The following is a 12,368-nucleotide window of genomic DNA, read 5'->3' as shown; positions in this document are numbered from 1 at the left end:
ACAGAGTAGACGCGCCATTCTTCCGGGAACGGGAGACCAATGAGAGCGGGCCGCGTCGCAACCAGGTGGAGTTGACGCGCCATTCTTCCGGGACGGGAGACCAATGGGATTCAGCCAAGGGGCGGAGGAGATGCTTTGCTGAGCAACTCGGAAGAAGGAGAAGAGTCGGTTTTTGGAAGGAGAAGCGTGCAGAGATGTAGTGATATGTGTGTTAGAAATAAATCCACTCGTGAGTGAAATGCCGGCTTCTGAGAACTTTCTATGCAGAAAAGAGCACGCAAACTGTTTGGATGAGTGGTGATTGGGAAAGGTCACAAATTGGAGTCAGATGATTAATTGAAGTTTGTGTTGATTAAACAAGAAATTCCAACACCGCGCAATACAGGGAGCGGTACAAGGACTGGCAGACCCTTCAAGACTCGTATGATTCACGAAAACAAGGGTGGGAGATAACAAAGAAACGAACGCAGATTTTCTTTAAAAATGCAGGAAAAATTAAGAAACTTAAAGAGATGAAATACATGTTGGGACTACAAAGAAGACTCCAACGCTATTTTACCCTAACACAAAAGGGGATCGAATTTAATGATGAAATCAGAGAGATCAAACAAGAACTAAAAGCTTTGGCGGAAATAAAGAGTAAAGGCAGAATGTCACACTTTCACTTTACCTCCAGAAACCTTGTTAGAATATGATATGGTGAAATTGTGAATGTGTTTAATTGCTGTTAAAAGTGTTGATAAAAATTGTTCAAACCTCATATTGTTAGAATATGATATAGTTAAATTGTGAATGTGTTTAATTGCTGTTTAAAGTGTCAATAAAATTGTTCAAACCAAAAACCAAATATATGTTAGGAAGTCATCAATACCAGATACCATTAGTACCTGTTATTCCCTTGCCACTGCACTGAAATCCTAATGACCCCAAAAAGGAGGTAGGCGACTTGAGAAGCGCTATACAGACGCTGCCCTACTGACGAATGAGATTCCAGGCATTCCAGGCAATCGTTCTTAAGTTGAATTTGTTCGTAAGTGGCTTCAGTGCTATATTTTCTATGTTTAAGTTTTATATAAGTATGTTTAAGGCTTGTATAAGTAACCTGTACTGTTTTGTACTACAATAATTAACATTTCTGTACTTTTAAGATAAATAAAGTTAAGTGTAACTTACTTTTGGAAGATAAGCTTCAAGAGGTCCGCCTCCGTGGTAAAAAAAGCGAACCAACCATTTTCTTAACCGCATCAAGCTTTCTTTTTCCACTTTCGTTTCAAAAGAAACGGCTCGCCTCTTCTTTACAATTTATACCAATCATATTGAATGTATGCATGAGATATTAACAATAAAAATGTCAAAGTTCAGTATAGAATGTTTACACACTAACTAGGAAGAGGAAGCCGGATTTCTTCTTCGGGGTAGTGGCAGAAAGAAGCACTACAGTAATATCCTGTACTCGGAAAAAGGTGCACACGATACAAAATCGAACTTACAGCAATGTCTGGATATTTTTCGACATCCCGGAAAAATGTTCGTATCTACTGTTTTACGTAAATCGAATGGTCGTAAGTAGGGGAGCGTATGTATAAATGCAGACCATTAAAAATTTACCATACAGATGACACCTCCCACTAAAAAACAATGCTGACCAGATTAATGAAAGTGCTGTAACAATCAAATCAGGAGGCTTCTCCTGCTACGGCTAACCATGGAAACCAGTACTTTTTCATGTGGGAGAGCAAACCCTTATCCCAAACCCAACAACAACAAAAACGGTCTGAAAAGAATTGGGCAACGCCAAGCTGTACTTGCCCAAGACACACCACAGAAAGTGGTGCCTGTGGGGGAAAGTTTGTGTGCCTTTTAAACTATATCATATATGATACACCCAATATATACTTTATAGGTTTATATATTTCTATAGTGTACTCAAAACCAGTTACGTTTTCGAGTTGCTTTCAGGAGCAAGCACCTTCAAGGTCACGACAATAGATAGATAGATACTTTATTCATCCCCGTAGGGAAATTCACAGTTCCAGCAGTCTACCCTGTTGTTTATTAACAGATTAACATGATGCCCAAGCCAAAATAATTTGTCTCTAGTTAAAAGCTACAATTCGGAAACTCTCTGGTAGACACTTATCAAACAGGTGCACGGAACTCCTTTTGCTAACCCATCTACGACTTGAAGGCCAATGGCAATTTTCTCAAGAATATATATTTACTAACAATGAACTGCTGCAATGTATCACATGAATCATTCAAAGGAATTTGTCATAAAAAGGTACAGCCTTCAAGTACCGTAAACTCCGGACTATAAGCCGCTATTTTTTTACAAAACGTTCAACCCTGCGGCTTATTCTGTGATGCGGCCAATTTATGTAATTTTTCTAACAGCCGCCAGCGGCGCTCGAGTACAAAAGGTAAGATTTAGACCGATGGAATAAATGTGCCGAGGAAGACTGCAACTTCTTAGCTTGTGCACAAATTAAATTAGCGTAGAAATATCCTCATCATGCAAATTGCGAAAAGAAAGGCGCATGACGCAGCTTTCAAGCTAAATGCAATCGAGCAGTCCGATAAAGAAAGAAACAGAGATACTGCACGTAAACTTTACTTTGCGAGCGTGTTGCCAACGTGTTTTTGAACAAGGGAGCGTGGGACGACGTCTATTTGACATAGTCTCGTTCCCATTCTTTGATGACATCAGTTATAAGGAGCAAGATGAGGACGGTTTACCGTGACTACTACAAGTACGGTATGTTTTTTTTAACAGAACTGTGTTGCGAGCGTGTTGCTAGTAGCGTTTTGCTCCCCTTCACAGGCACGGTTTGGGATAAAAGTTATAATATTATTAAAGCTTTGAAAACTCTCTTGGTGTACCGTATTTCTTTGTAAATATGTGTAACCATGTATAATATGTATTTGCAACTGTATATTTTTGTAATGTATTTATTTTAGAGACTTATTCTGATATGTTTTCCACGGGCGAATTAAAAAGAGGGGATGAAAACCACGGGGGCTGACGGGAAGTGGAGTAAAGGTGAGACGTGTTTGTGGACGCAGCGGACAATAGTGGATATAGATTTTTCCCACCCTTACCTTTGGAAATATACATTTTTTTCCCTTGGATTATTTTCAACGGGACCAGGACTCTGCCGGTCTGCATCAAACCTTAAGTACCGGTATCATTTTCCGTTCACTTTGCCGGTTGTGGTTTTTGGACTGTGTACATTATGTTCAGTTACAATCGCGGGACTCAAATTCGGGTTTGGGTTAAATTTGTGATTAAGTTACATGTTTTAATGTGGGCGCATGCGGCTTATATACAGGTGCGCCTTGTGTAAGTACAAAAGCGGTTATCCTCTTAAAATGTGGTGGGTGCGGCTTATAATCAGGTGCGCTCTATAGTCCGGAATTTACGGTATATTGTTATGTTAGCTTGCCCTGCAGTGGGAGAGTGTACTAAATTCTTTCCATGTTTATTGTTAGGTTAGAGTGCCCTTTGGTGGCCAGCAGTGTATATCACGCGATGTAACCACAGAACTCGTCCAATCAGAATCATTTTACGTGCACGTGGTTTATTCTATCCTCCAATCAGAATCCATGAAACAGTATAAGAGCGCTCACGTTTCAGACTTTGGGATTCATCATGTGTCAATCTAAGGGGGTCTTTGCCTCGTCTTTTGTGTTTGCTTCGCTTTAATAAATAAGGTTGTTTGTAACTCAAAAGTCTCGGACATCAATTTGACCCTGACAGTGCCCCTCAACCCAGGCGATTAAGGGATCCATGAATGGATCAATACCTATCATCAGTACTTGTCCATGCTTACATTTTTTTCAAAATGTATGCACGTGTTTCTTATTCCGCTTACATGTCACTGCTGGGATCTGGTTTGACCACACCCTTGGCAGAAAGCTCGGCCTCCATGATGTCATTAAAGGCAGCATTCCCGACGTTTTTGGCCAGCTGAAAACCAGAGAATAAGTCTAATGCAATCCGTTTTGCTTTTTTGGAGGTCTAGCGAATGCCTTACGAGCAGCTCGGACGTTCCCAGCACGTCAAGGTCCAGACTCTGGATTCTGGAGTAGTGCACCCCGATCTCCCGATGGATCCCCGAGCACTCGATGCAGATCAGTACGCCCAGGTTGGTGGACAACCAGGAAGGACCTGCGACACCATGGTTGATGTTAGCATTGACTTTAGCTTGACTAACGTTAGCATTAGGTACAAGCAATAAAGTAAACCTCAGTTACAAAAAAAGAACTACGGACCTTCAATGCATTTTTTTTTCAAAATCTAATAAAATATTAATTTAAAGATGGGGTACGTTGTTTAAGGTGTTCTTCAAAAAGTTGAAAGTCAAATATCTTTTAGTATATGTTAACAATGTCCAACTAAGTTCAAAGAGCCCGTACGCTATGTTCTAAACCGTGCTTAACTGCCCTTTATCTTACTTTAGCAAGGCTGTTCAGGGCAGCTCTCATCAGGTAGAAGGAATGGGGGGGTCGGAGGAATGCTAAGAGTGACATCATGCTCTTCGCCGCTGTTTTTGTTTTGGTTTATATTTTTTTGTGTGGCATGAAAATGGTTGACGTATTAGCCGCTTTCTCCAAATAAAGTACAAACACCAACCCAAACCCCAAGAAAGATAAAAAAAGACGAATTTATTCAAGCACATCCAATCCGTCGTCAACTGTGTTTGTTAATATCCTGGAAGGGGGATTACCTCATGTGCAATCCCTTTTCGAGGTTTCTTCAGTTTTTGAGTTTTTCCTTCCCCTCATGTAGGTTTTAGACCAAGGGATGGTGTCATAATAGTCTGTAGTTTGCTTTGGTCTGTGCAGCCCTTTGAGACTCCTTGTGATTAGGGGCTATACAAATACTTGACTTCAAACTGGGTGTTTACTCAAAATACAGCTGTATTGAGCCATGCATAATTTTGAGTTTTGTGTCAACACTTGCAGTTATTAAATGTAGAAAATAATGATGAATAGGATTCACACTACACTAGTTATCTCTTAACTCTGAACTTTAAAGTGTTGAATTTTAACATCAAGAATGGGACTCTTCAACTAGTGTAAAACTTGACTGACAATCCTTACTCCAATGTAATATAAAATAAAAACTCTTATCAGAGTACAATCAAATGAAAATGTAACTCTACCTTCATAGTACATTTCATACTAGTATGAACTTCAAGTCATGTTGACTTATAAAGCCCATAGTCACAAGAAGTCTCAGATGGCTGTACAGACTGCAATAACACCGTCCTCTGATCTAAAACCTACATGAGGGCAAGGAAAAACTCAAAATCCTCAGTATGAAGAAAATGAAGAAACCTTGATAAGGGATAGCACATGAGGTTACCCCCCTTCCAGGATGACCTGGCTGCAAAGGATGTTGAAGGCCATTAACAGGCAACACACACAATGAATTATAGGAAATAACAGAAAGTTTGGTAGAACAGCTTCCTGATGTCAGTATCATTCATAAGCTATTGAATATAAGTGTGTTTTAAGCCTAGATTCAAACACTTCCAATCTCAGAGGGCAGAGGATTCCACAGCAATGGAGAACACTCTCTGCCCAGATGACTTGAATTTTCTAATTAAAGAAGACCATAAACTCCTAAGCTGAATAGGTAGAACCATCTGGAATAATCGGTAGCCTCGTGAGAGATACTACAGTGTCAAACCGGATTTGGGAGTTATTTTTATGTGCAGATATTACCATGGAGAAATAGGCTGCTTTATACTTCAGCTAGCTGTCACAAAATGTCTGACTGAAAACCTCAATCTTGGTAGAAAAGAATATGTTCACTGGCATAGTGTTGACATTTACTGGTCAGGTGTTAAATCAACACTACAGGGAGTGCAGAATTATTAGGCAAATGAGTATTTTGACCACATCATCCTCTTTATGCATGTTGTCTTACTCCAAGTTGTATAGGCTCGAAAGCCTACTACCAATTAAGCATATCAGGTGATGTGCATCTCTGTAATGAGAAGGGGTGTGGTGTAATGACATCAACACCCTATATCAGGTGTGCATAATTATTAGGCAACTTCCTTTCCTTTGGCAAAATGGGTCATAAGAGGGACTTGACAGGCTCTGAAAAGTCAAAAATAGTGAGATATCTTGCAGAGGGATGCAGCACTCTTAAAATTGCCAAGCTTCTGAAGCGTGATCATCGAACAATCAAGCGTTACATTCAAAATAGTCAACAGGGTCGCAAGAAGCGTGTAGAAAAACCAAGGCGCAAAATAACTGCCCGTGAACTGAGAAAAGTCAAGCGTACAACTGCCAAGATGCCACTTGCCACCAGTTTTGCCATATTTCAGAGCTGCAACATCACTGGAGTGCCCAAAAGCACAAGGTGTGCAATACTCAGAGACATGGCCAAGGTAAGAAAGGCTGAAAAACGACCACCACTGAACAAGACACACAAGCTGAAACGTCAAGACTGGGCCAAGAAAAATCGGATTTTTCTAAGGTTTTATGGACTGATGAAATGAGAGTGAGTCTTGATGGGCCAGATGGATGGGCCCGTGGCTGGATCGGTAAAGGGCAGAGAGCTCCAGTCCGCCTCAGACGCCAGCAAGGTGGAGGTGGGGTACTGGTATGGGCTGGTATCATCAAAGATGAGCTTGTGGGGCCTTTTCGTGTTGAGGATGGACTCAAGCTCAACTCCCAGTCCTACTGCCAGTTTCTGGAAGACACCTTCTTCAAGCAGTGGTACAGGAAGAAGTCCGCATCCTTCAAGAAAAACATGATTTTCATGCAGGACAACGCTCCATCACACGCATCCAAGTACTCCACAGCGTGGCTGGCAAGAAAGGGTCTAAAAGAAGAAAAACTAATGACATGGCCTCCTTGTTCACCTGATCTGAACCCCATAGAGAACCTGTGGTCCCTCATCAAATGTGAGATTTACAAGGAGGGAAAACAGTACACCTCTCTGAACAGTGTCTGGGAGGCTGTGGTTGCTGCTGCACGCAATGTTGATCGTGAACAGATCAAAGCACTGACAGAATCCATGGATGGCAGGCTTTTGAGTGTCCTTGCAAAGAAAGGTGGCTATATTGGTCACTGATTTGTTTTTGTTTTGTTTTTGAATGTCAGAAATGTATATTTGTGAATGTTGAGCTGTTATATTGGTTTCCCTGATGAAAATAAATAATTGAAATGGGTATACATTTGTTTTTTGTTAAGTTGCCTAATAATTATGCACAGTAATAGTCACCTGCACACACAGATATCCTCCTAAAATAGCTAAAACTAAAAAAGCCCCACTCCAACTTCCAAAATATTCAGCTTTGATATTAATGAGACTTTTGGGTTCATTAAGAACATGGTTGTTGTTCAATAATAAAATTAATCCTCAAAAATACAACTTGCCTAATAATTCTGCACTCCCTGTAATGTAAATTCCGGCTTATTCAGTGATGCAGCCAATTTATGTAATTTTTCTAACGGCGCTCGAGTGTTGCTACCATTAACTGCCCTGACAAAGCTATATTATTATTATTAAAGCTTTGAAAACTCTCTCGGTGTACCGTCTTTCTTTGTAAATATATGTAACCCATGTATAATACGTATTTGCAACTGTATATTTTTGTAATGTATTTATTTGTATTTATTTTAGACATTTATTCTGATATGTTTTGAACGGGTGAACAAAAAATGAGGGGCGGAACAAACGCGGGGTGCCGAGTTTAAGTGGGGACCGCTAAAGGTGAGGGACAGACAAGGAAAGAAGAGTGGGTAAAAAGTTGGTTAAAGAAAAAGGAGTTGCGTGAGTCAATGTGTACATCTGATATTTTTCCCACCCTTACCTTTGGAAATATACACTTTTTTCCTTGGATTACTTTCAACGGGACCTGGACTCTGCAAGTCTGCATCAGACCTTAAGTACCGGTATCATTTTCCGTTTATTTTGCCGGCTGTGATTTTTGAACTGTGGACTTTAATGAATGACATTTGGTTTCAATCGCGGGACTTGAAGTCGGGTTAGGGTTAATTTTGTGTTTGTGTTACATGTTTGAATGTGGGCGCATGCGGCTTATATACAGGTGCGGCTTGTGTATGTACAAAATCGGTTTTCCTCTTAAAATGTGGTGGGTGCCGCTTATAATCAGGTGCGCTCTATAGTCCGGAATTTACGGTAGTTATGTTACTTTGTATGTATTTTAAGCAATACCTGTTACCGGCCTTTACCAATCCATTCAGATTTAGACATAGACAAGCATTCACACAATGAAGAGACGCTTAGATCATCACCAGAAGCACCGCAATCGCAGCAAACGCGGTTGCCATCCATCTTCTTGATGTCGGCGACGATGGACTTGGTGAGCTCCTGCACGATGTTGTCGCCTTCGTCCTGGTCGCCTTTGAAGGCTTTGCTCAGCGCTTCTTCTTTGCTGTTCTGCAGGACCGACACCCATCTGCAACCGGCGAAACCCAAACATTAACCAATAGGACACAAATGCTAACAGAACGAGAGTCGATACTCACATCTGGCACTCTGCCTCGTCCTCTGCCTGGAAATGATAGGTACGATCGTCTGAGGGGGACAGCGAATGCATTTTTGGATTAGGGACATGTTTCCTTAACGTTTACAGTCCAAAGAGGTTCAGGGCTATTTGGCATAATCACCTCTCTGAGTCCTCCCGAGTCCTCACAAACAAAATGTGAAGATTCGGGTTTGCTTCAGGCTCGGTCCTTCAAATCAAACTAATTTTTCGGGCTCGGGCTAGATATTTTAGGCCTGATATTCCCTCTCATGTGCAAACATGGTGATTATCCAATGTAGTAGGGCTGGGCAATAAATCAAATAAACAATTTGAAATTTGCTATGACGTAAAATTGAGGGAAGGAACTTACAGTTTATTTAGAAATACTCGAAGCTAGTAGTGATTATTAAAAGTATTTGAACAAGCGATTGGCTGGTTTACATCATGTGTTAGCAATAGAGGCGGGTCAAATAGCAAAACCAGATCATTGTTTTCTAAAAATGAAATAAACGCCTTGATTTTATCCCTTAAAGATTACAATCACCCACCCTTAGATTACGTACAATGTATTTGTGGTTAGTCACAACTGTGGAGTTTTATCTTTTCTTTTCTTTTTTTTTTTTTTTTTTGCAAAAGCCATGTAACTTTAAATCACAGGTGTCAACATGCCGCCCCGCGGGCCGGATAAGGGCTGCCAAGGTTTTTAATCCGGCCGGCAAAACAAAGCTGAGAAGCACAAGAAAAAAAAATGAACTGCAGTTTTAAATATGTCCACTGGATGTCACCAAAGCCAGGCACCACTAGCAAAGCAACTGGACCTGTATTTCTTTCCCTCGTTTTTTCTCTCTTTTCTCTCTCTCTGTCTTACCTTATCTATTCCTTTTTCTATCTTATTCTTTCTCTTTTCTCTTTCTCGATCCATTTCTTTTTTTTCTCACTTTCTCTCTTTCTACCTCTTCCCCCCTCTTTTTTCTCTTTCCTTTTCACCCTCTCCCTCTTCCCATTTCACTCTCTTTCTCGCTCTCGCTTTTCTCTTTTGCTCTTTCTTTTTTCTCACTTTCTTTTTCTAATTCTTTCTCCTATTCACTTTTTCCCTGTCTGTCTCCAACCGTCTTACTCTCTTTATTTCTTTCTCATTTTTAGTTTTTTTAATCTATTTTCTCTTTCTCTTCCTCTCTCTGTATCCCTTGCTCCCCTGCCCCTTTCTCTTTAATGTACTACTCTGGCGCCCGAGAGATTTTTTTATCCTGAGCATGTGGCCCCCAGCTAAAATCTGTTTGACACACCTGTATTAAATGGACAGTGTGTATTATTTGACCACAAGATGTTGTTGTATTGTGTCCTGCAAACAAAAAAAAGAGTGCTCAAAAGCACAAACGAGAATAAAAACTACGGAGACTTTTTCTTTTCATTTTTTTGAACATCCTTTTTGAGGTTTTTGGGTACCCGTAACAGCAAGATGGCAGACAAATAATGTATGTCAGTTTCCCCTCGGTGTGAGCCTCATGTTGTGAAAATCAATGCAAATTTCTTGAACTTTGAGTGTTTTTAAAAAATAAACACTTACGAGAGTCAGTGTATATCTGCTTTTTTAAAAAAAATCAATATAATTTTAGGGCAGCACGGCGGCGCAGTGGTTAACGCGTGTGCAGGCACAGTTCTAAAGTCTTGGGAACCTCCTTTGTGGGTTCAAATCCAGCTACCAGACTTCCTGTGCGGAGTTTGTATGTTCTCCCCGTGCTTGCGTGGGATTCCTCCGGGCACTCCGGTTTCCTCCCACATTCCAAAGACATGCATTTCAGGTTTATTGGCCGGTCCAAATTGCCCCTAGGTGTGAATGAACGAGTGAGTTGTCTGTCCCTGTGTGCCCTGCGATTGGCTGGCAACCAGTTCAGCGTGTCCCCTACCCACTGCCCGATGATTGCTGGGATGGGCTCCAGCACCCCCACGACCCTACTGAGGATACGCGGTGCAGCTAATGAGATGAGATGGGAATATAATTTTATTTATAGAATTAAGATTTTACTACCACAAGGGGGTGCGCAATATTAAAACCTGTCCATTCACTGTCTTTTTTTGCAGAGGCAAGGAAATAGTAGCTACAAATGGTATCGGTATTGAGGACTTTTTAACACTCAGGCCAGGGGTGGGCAAGCTACCGCCCGTTGGCCACATGCAGGCCAACAGGCTAATTAATAAGGCCCGCCGAACGGGAATGATGAAAAGGTAATGACAATACATTACCTTCCAAAGGTTTTGGGGGTTGGGATGGTTGTTTAAAACAGATTAAAATAAAAGCAAAGGATAAAAGCAAAAAATTGATTCAATTTTGGGCGGGATAACAATTAACCTTGCAATGCAGACATTTCTTTGGCATCACATTTTACAGCAGAAACTAGTCAAATTTTTGGTTGTCATGCGGGCTCCATTCCAGGCAATCAGGTCTTACTATGCTGGTCTAGTCTTGTTCTGAAGTTCAAGACGTGTTGTAATTGGTTTTCATCGTGCTATTGTGATTTTACAGCGACGGATATGGAATGAGCTTGTTTGAATTCTAGTGCTTCTTACGTGAAAAGAGGTCAAAGTTCCTCTTGTCGTCAGAGTTCTTCTTCACTTGGCACGTGAGCAGGTTCAGTTTAGCTGGAGGTCGATTTGTCTGGTAAACATATGCACACCAGAAAAAACAGCTAAGAAATCAAACTAAAGCCCTTGACTATGATGTCATTGTTATTACCGTAAATTCCGGACTATAAGCCGCTACTTTTCCCCCAAACTTTTAACCCTGTGGCTTATTCAGTGACGCGGCCAATTTATGTCATTTTTCTAACAGCCGCCAGCGGCGCTCGAGTACAAAAGGTAAGATTTAGACCGGTGGAATATATGCGCCGAGGAAGACTGCAACTTCTTGACTTGACTAGCGGTGAGAAATCTTTCACTAAAACTGGCCGCATGCAAAAGGCAACTTTTTCGCAAGTCTGCCAGTGGATCCTGACAGCGTGGGGCAGCATAAAAAATCCACCATCAACAACGGGTTCCGAAAAGCTGGTCTGCTGCGTGACGGAGAGGAGGGCACACAAGCGACAGTGACAGCGCGAGTGAGGCTACGGGAGCGTGGGACGACGTCTATATGACACTGTTTCTTTCCGACACTGAGGAAGACGACTTTGATGGCTTCAGTTCTAAGGAGGAAGATGAGGACGGTTTACCGTGATTTTTTCAAGTACGGTATGTTTTTTTAACAGACCCGTTTACTGTGTTGCGAGCGTGTTGCTAGAGTGTTGCTACCATTAACTGCCCGGATGAAAGTTAAATTATTATTATTAAAGCTTTGAAAACTCTCTCGGTGTACCGTCTTTCTTTGTAAATATGTGTAACCATGTATAATATGTATTTGCAACTGTATATTTTTGTAATGTATTTATTTGTATTTATTTTGGACACTTATTCTGATATGTTTTGGACGGGCAAATTAAAAAGAAGGGGCGTAACAAACACGGGCTGACAGGAAGTGGGGACAGGTAAAGATGAGTGTTTGTGGACACGGCGGACAATAGTGGATATATATTTTTCCCACCCTTACCCTTTGAAATATACACTTTTTTCTTTGGATTACTTTCAACGGGACCCGGACTCTGCCAGTCTGCATAAAACCTTAAGTACCGGTGTAATTTTCCGTTCATTTTGCCGGCTGTGATTTTTGGACTTGTTTTCCACGGGCGAATCAATCGAGGGGATGAAAACCACGGGGGCTGACAGGAAGTGGAGTAAAGGTGAGACGTGTTTGTGGACGCAGCGCACAATAGTGGATATATATTTTTCCCGCCCTTACCTTTGGAAATATACATTTTTTTCTTG

At 41.2% G+C, this 12,368-nt stretch overlaps 1 protein-coding gene across 1 annotated transcript in view; it reads right to left on the bottom strand.

Moving 5' to 3' along the window:
- Positions 1–12,368, bottom strand: part of LOC148346433 (arf-GAP with SH3 domain, ANK repeat and PH domain-containing protein 2-like) — a 49,622-nt gene that overhangs the window by 20,910 nt on the left and 16,344 nt on the right. Inside the window, exons 12-16 of the mRNA XM_088325068.1 lie at positions 11,082–11,169; positions 8,515–8,563; positions 8,281–8,444; positions 4,035–4,168; positions 3,873–3,967 (exon numbers count right to left, since the gene is read on the bottom strand). Coding sequence (XP_088181194.1) covers positions 3,873–3,967; positions 4,035–4,168; positions 8,281–8,444; positions 8,515–8,563; positions 11,082–11,169 — 530 coding nt within the window. The remainder of the gene's footprint in view (positions 1–3,872; positions 3,968–4,034; positions 4,169–8,280; positions 8,445–8,514; positions 8,564–11,081; positions 11,170–12,368) is intronic.

Source organism: Urocampus carinirostris, chromosome 20 (assembly GCF_059441175.1).
Source record: "Urocampus carinirostris isolate Australia breed hairy pipefish chromosome 20, RoL_Ucar_1.0, whole genome shotgun sequence".
NCBI lineage: Eukaryota > Metazoa > Chordata > Actinopteri > Syngnathiformes > Syngnathidae > Urocampus > Urocampus carinirostris.
This window is presented reverse-complemented; position numbering and strand designations above follow the sequence as displayed.